The following is a 23,491-nucleotide window of genomic DNA, read 5'->3' as shown; positions in this document are numbered from 1 at the left end:
TTCCAATGGGGTATCATCATTGTTGTTTCCGGGTAGGAAGACGATTTGGCGCCAAACACCAAATATTTCGTTTTGTTAACATTCATTTGAAGTTTCCTCTTCTTACAGAAGTCTGTGAATTCCCTTATTACTCTCTGCATCCCCATAGGTGTCTTTGAGAGGAACAGGGTATCATCTGCAAACATTAATGCAGGAAATTTGCGGGAACCTAAATTTGGGACATCCAGATCTTTAGCTTGGTATAGATCTTCCACTAGACCATTGAGGAAAAGTGAAAAAAGGGTTGGCGCCAATACACAGCCCTGACGAACCCCCTTATCGACCGGGAATGGGGCCGTCAGCTGCGCATCTTTTCCGTACCTCACTCTGGCAAAAGGGCCTTCATGGAGGCGTTGCAATTGTAGACAGAGGTACGGAGGAACCCCAATAGTGTGTAGAATCTTCAAAAGTTAGTCTCGGTCAACCATGTCAACGGCTGACTTTAAGTCAACAAATGTAAGATACAGACTCCCCTGTTACAGTATGACATGTTTCCAGTGAATCAACTGTAGCCTTAACAGCTGATCCACTGTGGACATCTTGGCCCTAAAGCCTGCTTGGAGAGGGATCAATATGGACTGATCTTCGACCCATTCCTGTAATCTCCCCGGAAGTAACCTCCCATACAATTTTTGCGGCACATCAATATGGCTGATAGGCCTATAATTTGATGTTTCCAGTGGGGATCCCTTTTTGTAGCTTGGAACGATCTCAGCGCCGGCCCAAGTGTGCGGCGCTGGAAGACCGTATTCGATTGCATTAAAATGTGCTAGAAGATAGGGTGCCCAAATTAGCTGTTCACTTTTGAATAAGTCACCCGGGATTTTGTCCAGTCCTGGTGCTTTATTGGGTTGCAATTTCGCCAGGGCTGTTTCCATCTCTCCCTATTCAAACGGGGGAGCATCAAATAAACATCGAGGATTAAAGTTACCAACAGAATTATTATTTGTATGCAGGACTGAAACGGAGGTAGAATACAGTCCTTTAAAGTATGCGAACCAGGTACCCTCATCAATGTTAGGATCAAGCGTGGTTCTACCCTCTGCTTTCCCGTGGTGAACAAGATTCCAGAAGCTTTTGCTATCTTTATGTTCAAGAGCCCCCTTGATTTCTTGCCACCTGGCTGTTTCCCATTCAATTTTTGCACTCTTTATAATATTTTTGTAGGCCTTTCTAGCTTATTTGATACTGTGATGATCAAACCCCTTCCATACTTTCAAAAGAACCTGTTTCGCTAGCCTGCATGCTTTTGTGTACCATGAGTTCCTAGGGTCTCCGGTTCTAAAACTGTTCTTGCCACTCTTATAAAAGAAAACAGCCAGAGCCTCAGTGAGTGTGTGGTGTGGATTTCCTATTTCAATGTCAAAATCAGGATACGGCATTTCCCTACCAGATCGCTGACCCGGTCTAGTACCGAAATGATACTAGCATAGAGTTTGAGCAGCGATTCCTCCGACTCGTTTACCTTAGTCCATGTTATCCGTCTCCCTCCCTCAACAATAATCAAATTATTTTGGAACTTCTCCTTATCTAAGTTATTAGTTCTGGTCCATTTGCAATCCCAAGTCATAACTAGGGGATTATGATCACTCTTGCATCTGTCTCCTATAGCAAAGTCCCTCACCATTTGCCATAGGTTGTTGCTAATCATATAATCAATAATCGACGACTGGCCGTGTCGCTCAAACGTTGGCCGGCCTGGGCTATCACCTGGGAAGCGGCCATTACAAGCCCTTATTGCGAAGTTCAGTGTCAAGGATGTTATCTGAAGGGCTAGCAGAGTAGATCGACTAGTAGAAAGCATGTTCAGAGGGGGGATTAACCAAGTAGAATCCTCTTCCTCCGTAATCCAAGATATATCACCTCCTAGTGGCTCAAAATAAAAATTAAAATCGCCACAAATTACAAACTTAAAGTCACCTTCGAGACTTGCTAAAAGATTGGTCAAACAATGGATTGACGGCGAGATCCCACCGTACTTCATCGGGCGGGAATAGACATTTATAATTGCCAGTTTTTGGAAATTGTTGCAGGTTAGGGTGATCCAGGTTATGTCCGGTGAATACGTCTCAATTCGCTTGACCGTGCATCCAAGATCTAGAGCAACCCAGACACAGAGCCCCCCAGATGGTCTACCCATTGGGCCCTTGACAGCCCCCTCACAATAAGTAACAAAACTTGCCCTGTGTTTTGGTTCTACCGCCCACGTTTCCTGAAAGGCGCATATATCATGGGTATCAATGTAGTCCCCCCCCCCCCCCCAGTCAGGCTGGTCGAGTTTGGAGATGAGACCAGCTATATTCCGGGACAAAATTTTCCCACCCTCATTGCTTCCCTAGTCTGGAATCCCTGCTAGTCCCCCAGTTGATAAGTGACTGCCTATAGTCATGTTCCCCGGCATGTCTGTTACGATAAGGGGCAGGAAGTATCTTCCAATTTTGATACATTTCCTTTGAAGTTTAAGCCAGGCCGTACATTGTATGAAGGATCGTCTTTGGACCCCCCAGTTGTCTCTCAATTCTCTTCCAGATCCTCTCTAAATAATTTTTGGTACTGTGTGCACCCTGATAGACACAGTTATTTTGTGTTGGTAGCCCTCCTGTTGGTATCTTCCTCAAATCCTAGTTGCAATTCATCAAGCAACAAGGGTTGACCCATACCCTGTCCTCCGAGTCATTCTACTCCCTCCATCCCATACAGTTTTGTGAAGCGATTAAAAGTAGGAACAGAAAAGCTGGTTTTAAACCCTTGCAGATCCCCCACACCTTGCACTCTCTCTCGAGATATTGTCCACGAGTCGCGTGGGACGGGGGTAAAAGAGACTCGGATCAAAAACATTAATATCCCTCCAGTCCCTTTGGAATAATCATTGGTGATAAAGCCTACCACTCGACGATCCCTAAAATTCACTACAATTGAATGCCCAGGAATGTCCTTAGGTGTTTGTCCCACCCAGCTTACCCTTCTTACAAACAAAACTTCCCCATTAATATGTCCTGGGAGGGGCCTGTTTTTGTTTAGCCAGAAAGTTACTTTGTTCTTTAGTTCTTTGTAGCTTTCTGTTTTTCCATCTTTTAGCTCTGGAATGCCCGTCAGGACCGCACCGCAACACAAGGAAAGGACTCCGGAGGCAAGTGAATGTGCTTTATGGGGATTTTTACCTGAGCCTCATTAGTGATTGCTTTATCAATTGTATAGGCTTTTTTTACACACGGCTCATCTAACTTTTTTGGGTCAGTACGAGCCTCCGTTCCGTGTCTACAAAGGTTTTTCCCTAAGTTGGCCCTTTCACGTTCTAAGTTGGAAGATAGCCGGTTATCGGAGGAGACCGGAGGGATGGGGGTATCCGGGGCAAGGGAATGGGATATAGGAGCTAATACCACAGGATCCTTCTTGGAGCTTACTCCAGAGGTGTTATTGCTAATGGTTCTCTCTGCCTGTGATTTTAAAGCCTCAACATTTTCCTTAGAGGAATGCTCAAACCTCTCCAACCGCTCGCCAATTATCCTTATTCTTTCTAGGAGGGGTAAAATAAGAGACTTAACCAGTTGGCCTATTTGATCGAAGGAATTTTCAAATAATTGGACGAAAAGGGGTGGTTGGATCTCCCACCAATTTGTTCGGAGTTGCTGTAAGAGAAGCTAGGGGTTGCACCACTGTTGGTTGTAAACTCGGTTTAGTAGTCAGCACTTATTAAGTGGAGGTCGGTTGTGCCCTAAAAACTTTCAAGATTTTGGGGCATCTTCTCTTCTGTGCCCCCCCCCCTCAACCCCCCCCCCCCCCCCCCGTTGCCTTTTGACAGCACTCGACTTCTTTCCCCCATTTGTCTTCATTGGGAGATCTGGAGTTACAATCTTTGTTAAATCTACACTTGTGGATGGACTTATTGACACAGAAGTGGAGGTTCTACTTGACCCAGATGTGTCTGCCACATTCTCCTCCACAATTTCAGGATTTTGTGCTGAGCAAAAGACCATTCTTTGCAAGATTCTCCTCTTGTTGGTTTGGATATGGCACTAACATTATAGGGCCTAACGAGGAGCGCCTGTTGTACATTGGCTCAGCTGATAAGCGGCGCTCAGTAAGTGCGATTTCCCTTTTAAGCACAGGGGTAGCTCTAACAATAAATTGATCGAGTGTTCCACTTACGCTACCCCCTACCCCCTTCACTCTCCCAAGACGGGTTGCCATTATGCGATTGAGATGGGCTTTCACTCCCCCCTAGTTTTAGTGTGTCAATCAGACTCAAGAAGGCAGCACTAGTCTCCCAATCACCTGGTGGTAAGAAAGAAATAACAGCCTCTGACCAATAATACTCAAAACTAATAGCTCACCCCTGCCCAGGTTCGCCAAGGGGTATATGTAGTCACAATATATCAGAATAGGTCTGAGGCAGTCATGTACAGAGGCTCAATGAGGTATAGATGGTACCAGGATCCTTAGTAGCAAAACACAGGGGAATATGATACAATATAATACACTGTGGCGTAGAAATAAATCAAAGCGTTACCAATATAGTCATCAGTGGCCGAGTCTCATATGGTCTCTTGTACATTTGAATTGTTTGAACCAATATTGTTTTGTATTTCTATAAGAATCTATTCTTGCAATTGAGGTATTCCAATACTCCCATCTTAAAATACTGCAGTTCTCAACATTTAATCCTTGTTGTTGCCATTCATTTCTTCGGTGCGTAGGCATACTATGGAATTGGTCTGCTATATGAGTATTTGTCAATCTCAAATTGTACACTCCTCCCTACTACATTTCTGCTCTAGCCTTGTCTGCTGGGAGCCATACCATCCGGCCACAAAACCCCAAGTGTAACCACTGTGTAACTGTTCTTCTATTTGGTATGCATGAGAGTCCGTCTTGTTCATTTATGAGAAGTAAATAAGAGGTTTGTGTTTATTCCTGACCAGGGCAGCGTTGCCTAACTTTGATCCATTTTGCATCATGGGGCAAGAATCTTCAGCCTACCTCCTTCATGTGTACCTAGCCAGACAGCTCGTGGGTATGCTGGGGTACGCATTTCTGTATCTTGTCCTACGGTAGAACTGCATCATCGTCAGCATGGATGTTCTACATCTACACTGGACAATCAAGGGTCTTGTCTCTTGTGGCTGCAGTTTTTTACCCAGAACGGCACTCTTTACTGAGAATCACCAAACTCTTAAAATTGTCTTTTCACTCCAGGTCACCATCGGTCGTGGACTGGGACTTACCTACCAACTGGTATCAAACAAATGCCCCCTTATGATCTCTCGGACCCACTGTTTCTTACGGCAAAATGAAGCGGGCCACTGGACTATCATAGACAACAAGGTACGCCCAATTCCTTTTTTTGTTGTTGATAATTTGCAGTAGTCTGATTCACTGTAATCAATGCATATTTCTTTTCATTTTCATCCGTGTGCGCAGTGATGTATATTTGTGGAAGACTTGGATGTTCTGGTGAATCACATGCAGGCCTTTTTGAACACAATGGATGTGGGTTGCTGCCACTGGTGGTACAGTGGTGAATTTTAATAAGTAAAAATGTAGCTCCAAAGGACTAAATGATGTATGCAAAAAATGGCACTCTTTAAATTGCGCGTTTATGCAGGTATGTCTTGTTGCATTACCTGTGGTGTTGAAAATCTTACTTCTATAGTGGTCAGCGGTGTTTTCCGTGAGGTATGGATCTGTTTAAGAATTCCAAGTTCAGTAAATGTCAGGCTGATGGTGCTTCCGGTCACTGGTTCTGTCTAGTTGTGTGCAGATCTAGGTAGGTGTGCTCCAGAATATGGAAATGGGCCAGTAAGATGCAGAATAGCAAGGTAGATGTCAGTTACAGAATGTGTTTCTGGCTGTAAGGCGAGGCATTTATGCTACACAATGGATATTTGTGAGCAGGGTGGGCATCCATGTGCTTTAGAATTCTGATTTGGTGGTCACCAGGGATGGCGGGCAGTGCACAATCTTTTGCAGCATGCAACCCTTTTAGATTACAAAAAATGCCTCTCCCATTACCCCTCTCGCAGGAGCTCCTGCTTGTCTGCTTCACTGTGAGGACGTCTCATGTCCTTGGGAAGGACACTCTAACTTGCCTTGTGTTTGCCTAATATGTATTGCTTTAAAGTTGCTGTGAAGATGGCCTTTCGTATGAGCACAGCTGAAATCATGGTAGTTTATTTTGTTATTTTCTTTCTAACCCTGCTGGTGTACCAAAGAAAAATGGCTCTCTTACAGGAAAAGGTCTTACCATTGTAAGTACGTTAAATCTTAAAGGCTGTCACTCTCCTCGGCTGGGTTAAGCTAATCAGGACTTGGTCTGACAAGAGGCTGCACGTGCTGCTGGCTAGGGTGCCCCTTGATGCAGCATCGCCGTCGTTTTGCTGTGGAGATTTTGCACATATGAAACCAAGAAGGAGGAGAGTTCGAAGCTGTACACTGAAGGGGGATGGGAGCACACTGCTTAACCTCCCAGCACAGTTTTCCCCTTTGCATCCTGGTAAATGCAGTTCAATTTACATGCTTACTTGAATGTTTGGTGCAGGTTAGTGCTGTTAATCTCTAGACACACGTGTGTTCTCGATATTCTACTTCATCGGTAGAGATAAAAACGAAATTCATCTGGGGTTGCTGAGAAAGCTGCCACAATCCTCTCGGGGCTCAGTACCTCTCCCTGGCGCACAGGTGCATCTCCAAGAGCTCATCAGCTCAGAGGCTCAAGGGAGCCTTTTCAAACAGAAGGGGGATGGGAGCACACTACTCCACCTCCCAGCACAGTTCGCATCTTAGGATCCTGGTAAATGCAGTTCAGTTTAAGTGATTACTTTAATTTTTGTATCTGGATATTATCCTTCATCAGGGGACGCCTGGCTGACCTGTTGGTGCGTGTGGAGAACTGCTGCCCTGTTTGCTGCTTTTCGGTGCAGCGTCTTGCGGAACCCGCTTCGCGGGTCCCGCTTCGAGGGGTGTGCTGTCCTGGGCCTTTGGACCCCTGAAGCTGTTTCCTTGCCAAAGCGGAGCCTGCAGTGGGTGTGTGTGTGCGTGGGCAGGGCTGCGAGCTGCGGGACCGGGACTACCTCTCCCAGGAGTCCCCGCCAGCCCTAATTACAATCATCTGGGCCGCTCTCCCGGCCTGCCCCGCCCCCACCAACGAATTTAAAACCTTTGGGACTCCGATATACTTTGGGACACCTGGCTGACCTGTTGGTGCGTGTGGAGAACTGCTGCCCTGTTTGCTGCTTTTCGGTGCAGCGTCTTGCGGAACCCGCTTCGCGGGTCCCGCTTCGAGGGGTGTGCTGTCCTGGACCTTTGGACCCCTGAAGCTGTTTCCTTGCCAAAGCGGAGCCTGCAGTGGGTGTGTGTGTGCGTGGGCAGGGCTGCGAGCTGCGGGACCGGGACTACCTCTCCCAGGAGTCCCCGCCAGCCCTAATTACAATCATCTGGGCCGCTCTCCCTGCCTGCCCCGCCCCCACCAACGAATTTAAAACCTTTGGGACTCCGATATACTTTGGGACGCCTGGCTGACCTGTTGGTGCGTGTGGAGAACTGCTGCCCTGTTTGCTGCTTTTCGGTGCAGCGTCTTGAGGAACCCGCTTCGAGGGGTGTGCTGTCCTGGACCTTTGGACCCCTGAAGCTGTTTCCTTGCCAAAGCGAAGCCTGCAGTGGGTGTGTGCGTGGGCAGGGCTGCAAGCTGCGGGACCGGGACTACCTCTCCCAGGAGTCCCCGCCAGCCCTAATTACAATCATCTGGGCCGCTCTCCCTGCCTGCCCCGCCCCCACCAACGAATTTAAAACCTTTGGGACTCCGATATACTTTGGGACGCCTGGCTGACCTGTTGGTGCGTGTGGAGAACTGCTGCCCTGTTTGCTGCTTTTCGGTGCAGCGTCTTGCGGAACCCGCTTCGCGGGTCCCGCTTCGAGGGGTGTGCTGTCCTGGACCTTTGGACCCCTGAAGCGGTTTCCTTGCCAAAGCGGAGCCTGCAGTGGGTGGGTGTGTGTGTGCGTGGGCAGGGCTGCGAGCTGCGGGACCGGGACTACCTCTCCCAGGAGTCCCCGCCAGCCCTAATTACAATCATCTGGGCCGCTCTCCCTGCCTGCCCCGCCCCCACCAACGAGAGCCTCTATTTTATTAATCTGTTAATCCCGCTGCGCGGGAGCGCACGCGGGAGCGTCCCGGGAGAAGCCCGGGACAAGGGCGGGCCCTCTAAGGCCCTCGTAGGCCGGGCTGGGCCACCTCCCTAACATCTGCTGTCCAGTGGCCCCTGACCTGCCATACGTTGGATATGATGACAGAGGAGGATACCCCTGGGGAAAAAAGGGAGATTACGCAATGGGTCATTGGAGAACTATTTTCAGAAGAAGAGTGAGGGTGAAAAGGACTCTATTCTAGCAGAGCGTAGGGCAGAGCGCCGTCGCTCAGTAGAGAGCATGAAACTTAGACCCCTCACGGATAGTTCCTTGCTTGTTTTGACCCGGGAAGGAGGTTCTGTTGACTTAAGTGAGGACAATGCTAGTCTAGAAGGCGTTCCACTATTGTTCCGGGATTTTGTATCCACACCTTGCCTACCTGTGGATAATATTACAATAGTTTCTCCTACCCCTAGTCCAAGCCGCATTATGGCCACATCTAAACCTAGGAAACAGAAACCTAAGCTTCTACTCGCTGCTCAGATTCACCGCCCACCACCTAGTAAAAAAAGGAGAAAACATAGGGAGGCCCCAGATAAAGCTAAAACCCCGCATACTGAGTTTGGTAAAAGGGCAAAAACCCCCATTTCAATTGAGATTACCCCAGCAGAGGTTCGGGATTCTACACCAGCAGTAGTACCATCATTGATTTGTAGTTTACCTGAAGTGGCCTTACAGGCGGTGGCTCCTGACAGTAATATTAGAGATACAATAGCTGATATTACACCTCCCCCCACATTGATAGGAAACTTGGAGTTTTTGTTGAGATCTCTCCTTGTACCAATCAATGAGTCCATCAAAAAGGTGGAAATCAGACTCACCATATTGGAAGCAGCCATAACTAGTATGGCCACTCTGTCAAAAACCCAGGGGAGTGGGGTGGTGCATCCTACACCCCCGACAAGGCCCCCCCCCTACCTCTGTCCAAAAGAACCTACCTGCCCCAGTTCAGTCGGCCAAGCAAACTACTCAGCCCCAGGGTAGAGCTGACCTTCCCCCCAAAAACCCACAGCCTCCAAATCCTGTAAAGACACCAGTAGTTGAATTGGGTGGCGCCTCAAATAAATCTATCCCAAAGGTCCCGGCAAGCAACAACCAGGATGCCCAAGGGGAAATTAGTAATAATAGAATACCACGCAAAAAGGTGCCACAAGTGGAGATTCCCCCTGAGGCAGTGCCCTTTGTGGTGGTCCTGACAGGGGTCCCTCAGCTAGCAGAAAATAAGAAGGAGGGATATGTTGACCTTAAGAATAAAATTATTCATTGGTTAAGGACGTATAGGCCGATAGCGCCCAATATAGATGGAGATATAGTCCATGTTAGACGGATTAACTGGCTGGGGAGTAGAACTAAAAATATGGAGGGGGATCTAGTGGTGGTCAATTTTAGAGACCCTCGGGCCGTTGATTATATCCTAAACTGGCCACCAGGAAACGGGGGAACTTGCATCATCCCTCGGGCCCTAACATATTTTTATCCTAGGCCAGAGGATACCCCATTTAAATATCCAAATAAACCTCATTCTTATAGACCACCCCTTACTTTGCCCTACAATAATAACAATTATACCCATTTTGGGCAACACTTTTCCTTGGTGCCTGACCAGTTCTCTGCCTGGTCTACTGTCCCTTACAGACACACGATGAGCCATGGCTCCAGGATGAATCATTTGAGGCCTTTTACCCCACTGGACACTTACAATCGGTTTTCCCAGCTTTCTGGGCTGGAAGATTGCGATTGAAGTTCAGTGCCTGGGGGGGAGGCAAGTGAACTTCTGGGGGGGGAGGCCCCAACAAGACCCCGTGGTAGCATAGGTACAGGGGAAGGTAGTCCTTTTACAGCTCAAACTGTCATCATTAATAACATTACAGAGGTTCCTTCCTCTGTCGGGCCTATGACTAGCCTGGTTAGTTGCCCCGTAACACCTATTCCCCCGGTACAGGAGGGGGGGGAGATGTAAGACCAGGGTGAATAAGGAGGGTGTGAATGGGGGGGGGTCCACCATAGTGCCTAATGGACGGCGGGTAATAAATCTCCTTTCTTGGAACATAGCGGGGCTAAAAAGAAAGTTAGAAATTCCAGAGTGGCATACGTTTATTGAGAGGTTCGATGTTTGCCTGTTTCAGGAAACTTGGAGCTTATCACCATTATACAAATCGGGGTACACAACCCACTTTCTGTCAGCAGTAAGTAAGGGAAAGGGTGGACTAATGGTCTGGATTAAAATAGAACTGGATTGGGTGGTCACACGCCACAATTTGGAGTGTAATGATATACTCCATCTCTCCTCTAGAGGAAAGTCGGAGGGTAGTAGGTTTGACATTTTTAATGTCTATGCTAGAGGGACGCCTGGGGACTCTGCCTCTCTGACTTTAACAGCCCTGGATTCCGCCTTAGCTAATTGCCCTTCATCAGCAAAAATCATTGTGGGGGGTGATTTTAATTGTAAGTTTGAACCTCTCTTCGGAGATGACCCTTTGGGTATTGAAGAGGAGGATTCAAAATGGTCCATCCCAAGTTTATCCTTGCCCCCCATTAGGAGGTGGTCGGCTAGGGCAATTCAAATCAATACACTGACCAGGGTTCACAAGTTAAGAGCCCTCAATGGCAGGACTATATCCGACCAGGCAGGGGCATTGACCTTTAATAGGCTTACTGGGCCGTCCCGAATTGACTATATCCTAATGGATATTAGTTTTTGGGCAGAGCTTATTGACATGGAAGTCCTCCCAAGCCAGGATAGCGATCATAATCCCCTGTGTTGCAAGTTTAATTGGGGCACCCTTAAAGATAGGAGGATGAATGTCACCTTAAAAACATCTAAAGAGATTATCCCCTATAATAACAACCGTAGATTAAAATGGGATAAGGCTAAACTTAAGGAGGAAGATCTAGGGGCCATAAAATTATTGGTTGAGGGCTTGTCTTCTGATCTGGAAGATTGGGCTGGTGAAAACCAGACCAGCAGGGTCCCATTCCCCTCCCTCGATTCAGCCTATAAAGCTACAATTGATCATGTTGGCAAATTTTTTATCTCAAAAGGGAAAAGCAATAGGGATACTGTTAATCCCCCCTCTTCTAATAAACCTTGGTATACAGTCCTGTGTAAGGGCAAAAGGAAAAACCTGACAAAAGCCCTGATTTCTGGGGATCCTTCGCTGGTTAGAGCGGCCAGGAAGGAATACCTAAATGCATTATCACTGGCAAAGCGTGAGTGGGAGGAACAGCATTGGCAGGACTTATCCAATGCTGTAAGTAGTAGGAACCCGAACCTTTTTTGGGATCTGATCAATAGAACTAGGCAGAGGAAATCGCAACCATTGGCTGCACATATAACCAGCCAGCAATGGTTTGATCATTTCTCATCCCTTTATGGAGGTAATGAGGAAACAACCAGCCCTGGGGCAGATAGTTTGAGAGATGGAGATTTCTCTGGGGTGGACGACCCTCCTTTTACGACCATAGAAGTAGTGATGGCGATCAGACATCTAACCCCAAAGAAAGCAGCTGGACAGGACGGGATTCCTGGAGACCTGTTGATAGCGGAGCCGCAGGCTTGGGCTAAATTAATCGCCACAATAATGAATTTGATCACCAGGGGTCACCAGGTGCCAGACTCTTGGAAAGGGGCAGAGGTAGTAACCGTGTACAAGAAGGGTGTAAGAGATGACCCTGCGAACTACAGACCTATCAGCCTGATAGACATAATCCAGAAAGTGGTCGGCAGGGTCATCATCTCAAGAGTAGGAGATTGGTTGGAGGAGGCCAGTATTCTCTCTCACCTACAAGCGGGGTTCAGAAGAAAGGTAGGCACGATGGACCAGGTCTTTCGCTTTTTTGTTATCTATTGGAAGGCAGTTACCATCAAGAAAGGCAGTTTATATATGGCCTTCATAGATCTCAAGACGGCATTCGACCTGGTCCCCCGTGCAAAATTATGGGAGATTTTAGGAGAGATGGGTTTCCCAAACGGTCTCCTGAACCTTATCGTAAAGCTCCACGAGGGGAATTACGCGAGGGTCAGATGGGGATCCCAGGGGCAATTGACAGATAGGATCCCTGTGCAGAGAGGAGTACGCCAGGGATGTGTTATGGCTCCGACCCTCTTCTCCCTATTCGTGAATGGAGTGGTGGACCATCTGAAGGGGGAGGAGACGGATGCCCCATCCCTGGCGGGGGAAAGAATCCCCACCTTACTCTTCGCCGACGACACCATATTAATCTCCAAATCCCCAGTGGGTCTACAAAAACTCTTGAACCGGTTTAGCTCCTTCTGTACCACCCGAGGCTTAACCATCAATACCTCAAAAACCAAATTAATGGCACTTTCCCCCTCTAAAAGATTCAAAAATAACTTCCTGCTTAATGGTGTTCCTTTGGAGCTGGTTGAGTCTTTTGACTATCTTGATGTCCGGATAAACAGCCGAATGACCTGGAAGGATCACTTGGCCAAAATGTTACTCAGTCATCAAAGAGTATCGGGGGTGATTCTGAGGGAAATCCGTGAATCATGTAGTAAACCTGTCTCCCCGGCCATGGCCATATACGAGGGTCAGATTCTCCCAGCTGCATTATATGGCTCTGAACTTTGGGGGTTCGAAAATGTTTCAGATCTATCGACAGCGGAAAATAATTTTCTAAGGAAGGTGGTGGCTCTTCCTGCTTCCACCCCACTAATTCCCCTGAGATTAGATCTGGGCAGAAGAGCATTAAAGGACTTGGTAAGGCTACGCCCGTTGCTCTTTTGGACCCGTTTAAGAAGAACGGAGGAGCTTGCAAAATATGCTGAGGCGTTGGACGATCTTCTTTTATTGGACACGGGAAAAAAAATAGGATGGTTGAATAAATTGAAAGACCTGGTTCTTAAGTTAGGGCTAAGAGATGCTTGGGAGTCACAATCGCCGCCACCAAAGGATGTGATCAAAAAGTTATACTGGGTACAGAGTAACGTGTTGAGGGCTACGGATGGGGGCTCACTCACGGACCAATTTTTGTCATTTAAATGTGTGAGGAAACTGGAGCCCTTCCTCGACCTGATAACTAAACCCTTCGATCGAGCACTATACCTAAAACTGCGATATGGGACGCTTCCGGTGCATGACTTCACGGTGAGGTGGTTAAACTCTGGTGCCCCCCTGCGTTCATGCCCTGGCTGTGTAGCACCAACAGAGTCTGTGGCCCATCTATTTTTTGCCTGCCCAGCCTACAAAGGGGCGCGGAAATTTTGGCTGAAACCTGTCTGCAGGGAACTGGGGTTGAGGTGCCATAGTCAGGCTCTTCGTGTACTCTCTACGGACTCTTCATCCCCCTTCATGATTTGTGGGGTAGCAAAGTTTTTGGGAAGTGCATGGATGACGCGATCCCGCCTATTGAAACTGCAGTCGGGGGGCCCAACGGTCTGATGCCATATCTGTTGGTAGCAAATTAGTGACTGTGTTGCACCTTATTCTTTTACTTGTATTATAAATATTTTACTGTGTATTGGAAATGTATTTTATATGTATTCTTTTATGGTGATCAAGTTGCCGAATAAAGATATTCAACATTCATTATCCTTCATCAGAGATGAAAACTAAATTCATCTGAGAGGATTGTGGCAGCTTTCTCGGCAACTACAGATGAACTTAGTTTTCCAGAAACACGTGTCTAGAGATGAACAGCACTAACCTGCGCCAACTTTGGTGAAACACGTCAACAAAAATTCAAATGAGCATTTAAACTGTACTGCATTTACCAGGATGCTAAGGGGCGAACTGTGCTGGGAGGTGAAGCAGTGTGCTCTCATCCCCCTTCCGAAGCTGTACATTGTCAGTGTTGCGAGGAATGCCTCAATATGGCTTTGCAGCCAGCGTTTGGGACAGGGAGAGGTCCTACCCATTGTTGATCCTTGCTGTACACCATGTGCAACACTATGCGTTTTGAAATGTGTGCCTAGCCGCATTCCTTATGCCCTGTGCACCATCCCTTCAGCATCAGGATTTACTATCCTCTAGGATGAGTATGAGGTGTGTATTTTCTACTTCTCTTCTCTTGTCCGGATTAACACTATCTCTGTGTTGTGGGGAGGTGCGGTTTTCAAATCCTTCCCTGAGTTTTATCGGTCCTGCCCAGCACCCTTGTCTTTGGCTTCAGCATCAGTTTCTCAGCCCTGATGAGGTTTCTTCATGTTTTGCTGACTGGGACAACATATTTTTTAACTCTTCCTTACATGAGCTGAGTACTGCCTCGTGCTGGGGTGCAGGCGAGAACGTTTGTCAAAACTTTCAGAGTGTTTGCTGCCCAGAAAAAAACAGGTTTCTACTTACAATGTCAATCCCTTTTTTTAATTTTTTTTTTATATCAACACCTCAGATCTGTGTGTGATGGTTTTCTCTTACAGTTCCCTGACTCAGTAATGCTCTACTGTCCATAGGTGCCCATTTTGTGGCAAAGATTGGTTTCAAGTTTAGTGTTTAATAACACACATTTCTGCACCAACCAGGAAGGCTAACCTCCCTAGTTACAATACATAACATCTTTGATGTATTTATCCATTTCAAACAGTCTGCCTGATGTAATGTATTCCAGCCTTTCTTCAGCCAAACCTTTAGTATTACGAACACTTCGCTGGAAAATATAGGAGCGAGATGTGCATCATCTGGGCCAATCAGAATTGTTTACTGAAGATGTATCTGTCAAGGCACTAAATGTTCACTCTCGTGCTGTAAAAACTACCAGCCCTAACCCGGTCCTTGTTGTGAGCTGTAGCAGACCTTAACTATGAAAACTGTTAAAAGTTGTAGGCTCTGGTGGCAGGCGATCTGATGTCACACGTTACATTAGATTATCATTGGCTTCCAATGTAAGAAGAAGCCTTACTCTACTGACCAGCATTGGCGATGCCATTGGATCTGGCTTTAAAAGACTGTTGTTTGGTAGTATAAGTATTAAAAGTACTTCGTGAGGCAATGGATATGTATTTGTGTAGAAGCCAAGAACTGTAGGATAATATTGGTGTAGGTTAAAAGGTCAGGTGCCAGTTGAACTGTCAAGCCAGACCTAAAAATCCATATAGGTTGAGAAAACGCCATAAATGATATAGTTATCGAACACAATTAGTCCGCAAGTCGGGGCTACACACTGGTTGACCGCGTCTACCCCTTATTTTCACAGGGAAGACAACGTCCACCATACAAAGAAGTTGGACCCTGCTAAAATATGCTGAACTTGTTTCGGTGTATTTTTCAGACATGGGGACACGTTCAGCAGCGCCTGTACGTTGTCTGCGTTCCATTCCCATCAGCCACATGCAGGAAAGGAGAATGCTTTTTTTATTTTCACCCCAACTGGACCACAAATAAAGGCAGAATTTAAGGGGATAGCAGGCTCCACTATGATCGTGGATGGGAGTGGTCTGGATCTTCACTCCTAGATACAAATGCACTGGAGGCGAAACAAAGGCGCACACCTTGTTATCATTTCACAGGTACAAAAGAGGCATGCTTTTTATTACTTTGTTCGGTCCCTTTATATGAGACATATGTATGCACTGTAAGAATGTCAAATGTGGTGGTCTGTCCCAGTATTTACACAAATAGCAATCAAAGTACCACTATTTTATTTATTTTATAGTACTACTTACTCCAATGCAGGATGTAAGTGCCTTACATAACATACATATTATACATTGATAAGTCATTAAGTGTGTAAATCAATGTACAACATGTGTTGCATAAGACAGGATTACAAGGTGTAGGAGTCTCATGTCCTTCATAGCTCACTGTGCTACATTAGAAGGATTACAAATTGTGAACTGCAAGTAACTAAATGATCTCTGTCTTAAAAACAATAGCCCACTTACCTATCTACGTAAAATAAAAATCTGTCATCTGCATGTTACATGATGTGCTTGGCAGGAGACACAGTAACCTGCTATACTACTATGATTCCAATCTTGGACTGGACAAAACAGATCTCTCCAGCAAAACCTTTAACCGCCACAGTTATCTTTCAATATTTATTATTCCCTGAGATTTACTGGACACACAAAGCCATAACTCCATAAGATAGTTTAAAATGCAGACTTTGTAACCAATTAAGCAGAACCGATCCTCTGCCATGTTTCTCCATGATGGCAATTTCTTTTTGAAAGAGTTTTAAAAAAGAAATGTATTAGTTAAGGACCCATTTTGTATCTGGGTTGCGCCACTTTTTTAGCACAACCCCATATGCAAAATCTAATTGTTAAATCTCGTAATGCGCTTAAATGTACTCATGATAGACATGCCTAACAAGTGAGGTCTTAATATCTGATGTCCCTTCCAATGATTCCACATGCACACTCCTTGATGTCACTTTCATACTGCCTAACTTGGCTAGTCCCCGTTTCCTTTTAGGACTTGTGCCCTGGACACAATTTAATAGCATGTGCAGGCCCTTAACAGTTCATCCTCCGGCAGCTTGATAAATGAACCAAGTGATAACAGCTGTATGGAGAAAAAGCACTTTTTTGTGGGACCACGTAACTTCTGCCTAATCAAAACGTACTCCTGGCTCCCAACATGTGAGTGGGCCCTAAAAGCCCCTCTCCTGGTGTTCTCACATAATTGTCCGGTGACTGCTACAGTGTCAGGCCAGACCATAAAAACGTCTAGGGGTTTTATTTATCCGTGCCTTAAAACATGAATTGTTAATGTAATTGTTTTATTAATTTTTGATTATTTTCTTCTAGAGTCTTAATGGTGTGTATCTGAACAAGGAGCGATTGGAATCTTCCAAAGCGTACCAGGTATGTGAGGGAGATCAAATCCAGCTGGGCGTCCCCTTGGAAGATGGTGAGAGAGCAGAATATGAGTATGAATTGATCCACGAAGAGCGAGGAAAATTAGAGCCCTTTTTGACTGAGCAGCTGAAAGGCAAAAGTAAGTGGCACAGAACTAAGCGTAAATTTAGTGCCCAGGAACTTGACGCCTCTGGAGCTGAGGGCTCCTCCAATTCCAAATCAAAAGCACTGCGTGTCTCTTGGGATGGCGAACAAAGTATCCCTTCACAGAGAACTGAATTGGCTAAACAGCCCACAGAGACTATGGGATCAAAGCTACCTGTGCCAGGGCCTAGTATACTTGAAGCAACCCAAGAAGACTGTGGTGCCCAGGAGAAAGATGTTTTATTTGGCACCCAGAATTTTGAGACAGGGCCATTCTTTGGCACACAGGCTGGTTTGCAAACTGCTCCTCATGACGGTGGAATGCAATCCACTATCTCCACACCCTCGCACCGCACGGTACAGCTGAGCAAGGTGCGTGAGACTATGCAGGAGATCAGGAAATTAAAGTTAAGGGCACTGGAGAAACAAGCAGCAGTTCTGAGCATGAAACAGCAGAACAAGAAACCCCCCCCAAAGGAATTGCTGGAAATGGAGCGTGAGTTGCAGGAGCTTCAAGACCAACTCCGGAATGAGCAGGAGCAGCAGTTGCAGAGGATGAAGCAGCTTGAGAAGTCATTCTTTGAGGAGGAGAAGCAAATGGAGGTAAATTGTCTAAACATAAACTCATGAGAGGTCAAAGTAAAAATGGTATTGGACCAATTGGTTTTGGATAAAGTGTAGTATCTAATTTTGAGCCAGCCTTGATTACCATGTTCAGTGGTTAGATAATATATTTGCACATACTTTTTATTGTCTGCTTTTTGTGTGACACGTCATAGAAGAAATAAAGTAGAATTGTTTTATTTAACATGAGAATTGACATTGGCTTTGAAATTTATAATAGGTGAAAAATCTCCCTGGAAATAAAAATACAATTAAAAACCTAGTTCAAATAACTTAACAAATACCATTTCCTGCTTATTGGCAAAGAAACCCTATTAAAAAGAGGTATGAATTAAAAGTATTTCGATTTGGAGCACTTGTTAAATTTTTTTTATTTTTATTTTTTATTTGTATTTGCATTTTATCATGAAACAGTACAGTCATATCATCATTGGTCAGTACATCCCGACCCCCCCGCCCCCATCCCACTGATCCTCACCTGCAAAATCAATACAACATTATACACATTGAGTAACTTCACCAGAGCTCTCCATGCCCCTGCCAGTAGTGCCCTGGCCGACTGCCCTACACCATATTCATATCTATGGGCACACCCAAGCCCCTTGTCCCTCTTCACAGACCCCCAGCTAGGCCATGATACTTCCGCCACCGACTCCATACTCTACCAAATTTCTTAGGGCAGCCTTGCGCCTTATAGGTGACCCTTTCGGCTGCCATATAGAGATCCATACCTCTCCGCCATTCCTCCAGTTGCGGTGTCGTGGCTGCCCCCCATTTCCTTGCCACATCCCTCTTTGCAACCACCAAGGCCAGGGAAAGGAAAATCAGATGCGGGCGAGCGAGATCAACATCATTGGTCATACCCAACAGAACTAATTTAGGGTCCATTGGCAGAGAAGTCTCCAGTACCTTCCCCAGTTCTCTCAAGATCCCCCGCCCAATACACCTGAATCATCGGGCAGGACCAGATTATATGGTAGAAATCCCCCCCCCCCTTTTGTCCACATCTTAGGCAATTTTTGTCCTCCGCTCTACCCATTTTGTGAAGTATATTTAGCTGAATGAGCCTCAGCCAGGATTTAATAGCTACCTCCCTAGGGTGCATAAGTACAGTGTCCCAGTCTACCGTGTCCATTTCACCCGCCTCCCTCTCCCACTTACTCCTAAGGGTACTCAGATCTTGTGGCATGTTGTTCATAAGAGTTCTGTATGTGAGTGATACTGCCCTTTCCTGCACCTGTTCTTGGAGCAGGCGGCCTTCCAACAGTGCATATTCAGGAAGTGTGCCTGCTGGGATCCCCTCTGCCGCCATGCATGCCTCAGTTGTGCATATTTGAAATATTGCGTGTGGAGCAGGCCAAAGTCTAAAAAGTATAAAGAGAATCCCTGGAGAAAACAATTCACTCACTCGTACTATTTGTAATCACTGGTCACAAACTAATTTATACCGTTCACAGACTTTTTTTTATTAAAAAAACACACACATATAGATAAAACAGAATGCATTACATAATCAATTTTGTTATTTATAAAAAGACTGACACTTCATACAGTAAATAAAAAACAAAGTTAAAAATAATTCATCAATGTATACAGATAAGACAGCGAAAAAAATAACACATTTTAGAGTGTCAACAAATCCTAACCACGTTTGTCACAACTTAATCTAAGGCAAACAATACAACACCTATGAATCAAAAGCACAACCCCAAAGTATCAAGAACATCTATTTCTGATACTAATTGCAAGATTCACAAGCCCTTGTAGTGTTTTTAGGACAGATCTCATTTCACAATTCACCTTATTCCAGATATTTACTGGGCTTGAATTCTAAAAACAAAAGAAAGCGTCGACGCGTTTCGGTGTCACTGCCTTTGGATATTGGCACACCTTCCTCAGGACAATTTCGAAGTCCTTTGGGGTTAAAATCATGCATCCTTCCTGTGTGTAAGAAAAGGATTGGTTCAATACATTTTAAGGACGTTTCTAATTCAAAAGAAAAGATGTTTACCTATTTATATAGTGTGTTATTCATACAACCGTGATTCTATAAACACTTTATAGATACATCCCTTATTTAAAATTTCGGGCATATCCACTTTTCACATTGCATTACATATACTTATATTTTCTAAATTACCTAAATTACTAAAAGCTGATCACATGTTCTGATACATTGTTCATCTCTTCAACCCTCCGTTATAACCTAGTTGATGACCAGTTCGATGTAGATCCACTCAAACATTCATACATTCCATTCACTCACATTGTTACTGACCTTAAGATTAAAGGTCTGTTTCTTTTTAGATGGGAAAGGATCCAAATCCACGTTATGCTGTGTCCTAGATTAGTGTCTTTGAAATATACGAGGTCTGGAAAGACACAGTGTTATGTGTTTATAAATACTAGATATAAGCCATATATTAGTCTATTCGTCTGAGCTCTCTATGGATGTTTGTAGCTCAGAGTATACAGAGTTGTCTGGTATATTACCGTAAAGGGAGAATCCCTTGCCTTTACGTCTCTTCAGGTTCGTATGATTGCCCTGACCATATGGTAAACCACCCTCTGGGTACCGGAGATGCACCTTATCTATGGAGGAGGCCCCTGTACAGGATCCCCCACATCGTACAACCGGTGTAGCGTCGCCAGTGTCTGCGTTTTGGCCTCCCCAGTTACCAGGTCCCTATATTGAGTTTGAGTATCTGTCAACTTACGAAGCACCCCCGTGGCTTTACTAGTCTGATATTCCCTTTCCAACTCCAATATGAGAGCTTCCAGCTCCTCAATTTCTCTCTGACTTTTCCGGGTCTCTTCTGCCAGTCTGTTCTGTGCCCTGTCTCGCATGATCGACTTGAAGGTCTCCCAGAAGACCACCTTGGATGAGACCGACCCCTCATTGTCAGCCACGTAGACCTTCACGTCGGCCCTAAGGCCCTACAATATTGCCGGGGTCTACAGGTCCCAGGCTGACAGTCTCCACGTTCCACCCCTCTGTGCCCTCCTTCTCCCCACCTTCACCAAGAGGGGCGAATGGTCAGAGATCCCCCTCGCCTTGTATTCCGCTGAATCTTCCCACGTCAGGACATGTCGGGCAAGGAAAATATAATCCAGTCTAGATTAGTCCCTGTGTGCGCTCGAGAAGAAGGAATAAGCCCTGTCATCTGGATGTAACCACCTCCAGACGTCTGTGAGTACCAGGGTATCGATCATGGTGAAGAGGGGGGTGGGAGACTGGTCCCTGATCCGGTCTCCTGTTCTGTCTCCTGTTCTGTCTAGCGTCGGAGTCAACACGTCATTGAAACCCCCCCCCCTCCACCCCCCCAGAACCTGTAGTGTATCGGATGTGTTAAGTAAATTATCCGTGACCCCTTTCAGTGTGGCTGCCTGCAATTTTGGGGGGGGGCATATGCCGAGACAATCGTGCATTCCTTCCTTCGCCATGTGCCTCTCACTCCCACATAAATCCCCTGGGGGTCTAACCATATAGGTGCCACCCGAAATGGTTGGTTCTTCCTGATCATTATCGCCACCCGTCTTGAGCCTGTAGTAAAACCTGTATGTGCTAAAACATTTTAGTGCCCTCTAGCTAGAAAGCCGCAATTATTGCCCTGAAGATGTGTTTCTTGTAACAAGACAATGTCGTGGCCTACTCTTTTGATATAGGTGTTTACTAGGCCTCGTTTAATCTTACTGCCTAGACTATTCACATTCCATGTTAAGACCGTGAGCCCTTCCACATCCTGCAGTGTCTCCATTGGTTCACCCGGCATCCTGTCTATAGTCTCGGTATATGGTGCTCATGATCAGTGGTAGTGGTGCATTCTGTACTCTGGCATTACTGACCCCGTTAACCTGTCCTGTTCACTCCCCTCTCCCGCCACCCCTCCTCTCCCCCAACCTTCCCCATTCCAACCCCTCCACATCCCCAAACTGGAAGCAAAAACATTAACCCCCCTCCCCACCTTCCTTCCCCCCCGTCCCATCCTCCACAAACACAGAATATAGGACTGTCAGCGGAGAAGGTCTGTCGCCCTTCCACAATTCACCACCCACCAACCAGTACGTACAGTCTATCTAGCTGGCTTGCATAACCAGTCCACAGATCCTGCTCACAAAATTAAAACAATAGCTCAGAAAAAACAATAGGTAAAAGGGGGGGTGGAATCAACTTGCGTGCCATCCAACTGGAGCTGGTATCTCCGTTGCCCATCCAGTCCGGATTCAAGAGTGTGAGTCCTGAGTAACGTTCTGCCTGTCCTGTCGCATCTTGTTCTAGCTCTCGGATTGCTGTCACTAGAGGGTGCAGGGACTGCGCTTCCTCCTCCTCTCCACCAGAGTAGCGGTCCCCCGTATCTTCCTCCCCTCTCAGAGCGAGCATTTCTTTCCAAACAGCGAAACCGAGATCCTGCCGTGCCTCCGTCTCCTGTTGACCCGAGTGTCTCCTCTGTCTCCCCGATGGTCCGCGGTTGGGATATGGCGTCGTCTGGACTCGTCCCCGTCCTCTCGATTGTCTGTGCCTCTGAGTCCTCGGCCGTCCCTATTGAAATCCACTGGCATGCCTTTCGGCCATTGCCCCTCTCCTCTCTGCCTCTGGTCTCTGGAGCGGAGGGCGTTCCTCTAGCCAGTGCCAGACATCTTCCGGGTGTGTGAAAAAGTGTGTTTTTTCCTTCTAGATTACTTTCAATTTTGCCGGGAAGAGCAGCATATATTGGATATGGAGGTCCCTTAGTTTGGCTTTCACCATCTCAAAGGAGGGCCTCTGTTTTTGAACCTCCGGGCTGTAGCGCGTTTTCCAGTCTGATCTCCCCCATCTTTCTGGCTTCCCACAGGATCAAGTCCCGATCCGCAAAGTTCAGGAATCGTGCAATGACTGGCCTCGCCGTGCGCCTTATGGCGGCTTCACTAACGATGCCCTATGCGCCTGTTCGACCACAAAACAATTAGAGAACTGCGCCGCCGGTAAAGTCTTCAGTAGCCAGGCACGTAGAAAAGCTGCCATATTAGCCCCTTCAATTCCTTCCCGAAACCCCACAAAGCGTAGGTTGTTGCGACGGGCCCTATTTTCGGCGGCATCCACCTTGCAAAGGAGTTGGTGATGAGATGCCTGGAGTTCCGCCATGTCTTTGCGAAGGGTAGTGATGGAGTCCTCTGCTTCCCCCAATCTCGTCTCCGCTGTGGTAACCCTCTCTGTCAAGTTACGGAAGTCCTGTCTTAGGAGAGTGACTTCTGAGCCTACCTCCCCAATCTTGACCTCTAGCGCTGCCCGGGACTCCTGTATGTCCGCCCTCGAAGCTTGGATCGCTCCCATCAGAAGGTCAGTGTCTGTACGGGAGCCGGAGGGTACCGCCTCCGCAGGGGGCTGAGTCGTGGCGTATCGGTCTAGGGTCCCCTGTCTTGGGGTCCTGGTGCTGGCCTCCTTCTTCCCCATTGTGGACGTCCCTGTAGGACAGAACACTATATCGACTCCTCTAGTCACTCCTCTCCACCTATCCAAGAGGGGTGGGGGCGGGGGGGGGGGGGTCCGTCCCGGTCTGTATGGCGGAGACCACGCGATCCCCTTTCTTGCTCAGGGCTTATTGCTGGTCCTCGACGTGGTCCCAGCCCCCCACCATCGTTGGACGCCCGCCGGAGAATGTGAGGGGAGGAGGAGGAGGAGGGGGGGGGGGAAGTGGGGGAGAAAGCGAGGCTCCCAGTCCAGCAACTCCTGGTTCCTCCAACAACACAGTCTCAACAGCCCCC

General features: G+C 46.8%; 1 protein-coding gene across 2 annotated transcripts in view; it reads left to right on the top strand.

Annotated features, from left to right (window-relative positions):
• Window positions 1-23,491, top strand: part of RNF8 (ring finger protein 8) — a 199,303-nt gene that overhangs the window by 36,986 nt on the left and 138,826 nt on the right. For both annotated transcript variants that reach the window (XM_086925911.1, XM_086925912.1), the window contains exons 2-3: window positions 5,236-5,364; window positions 16,931-17,728. In XM_086925911.1, the coding sequence (XP_086782037.1) occupies window positions 5,236-5,364; window positions 16,931-17,728 (927 nt within the window). The remainder of the gene's footprint in view (window positions 1-5,235; window positions 5,365-16,930; window positions 17,729-23,491) is intronic.

Source organism: Lissotriton vulgaris, chromosome 6 (assembly GCF_964263255.1).
Source record: "Lissotriton vulgaris chromosome 6, aLisVul1.2, whole genome shotgun sequence".
Classification (NCBI taxonomy): domain Eukaryota; kingdom Metazoa; phylum Chordata; class Amphibia; order Caudata; family Salamandridae; genus Lissotriton; species Lissotriton vulgaris.
The sequence above is the reverse complement of the archived record's forward strand: the minus strand, read 5'-3'. Positions and strand labels throughout refer to the sequence as shown.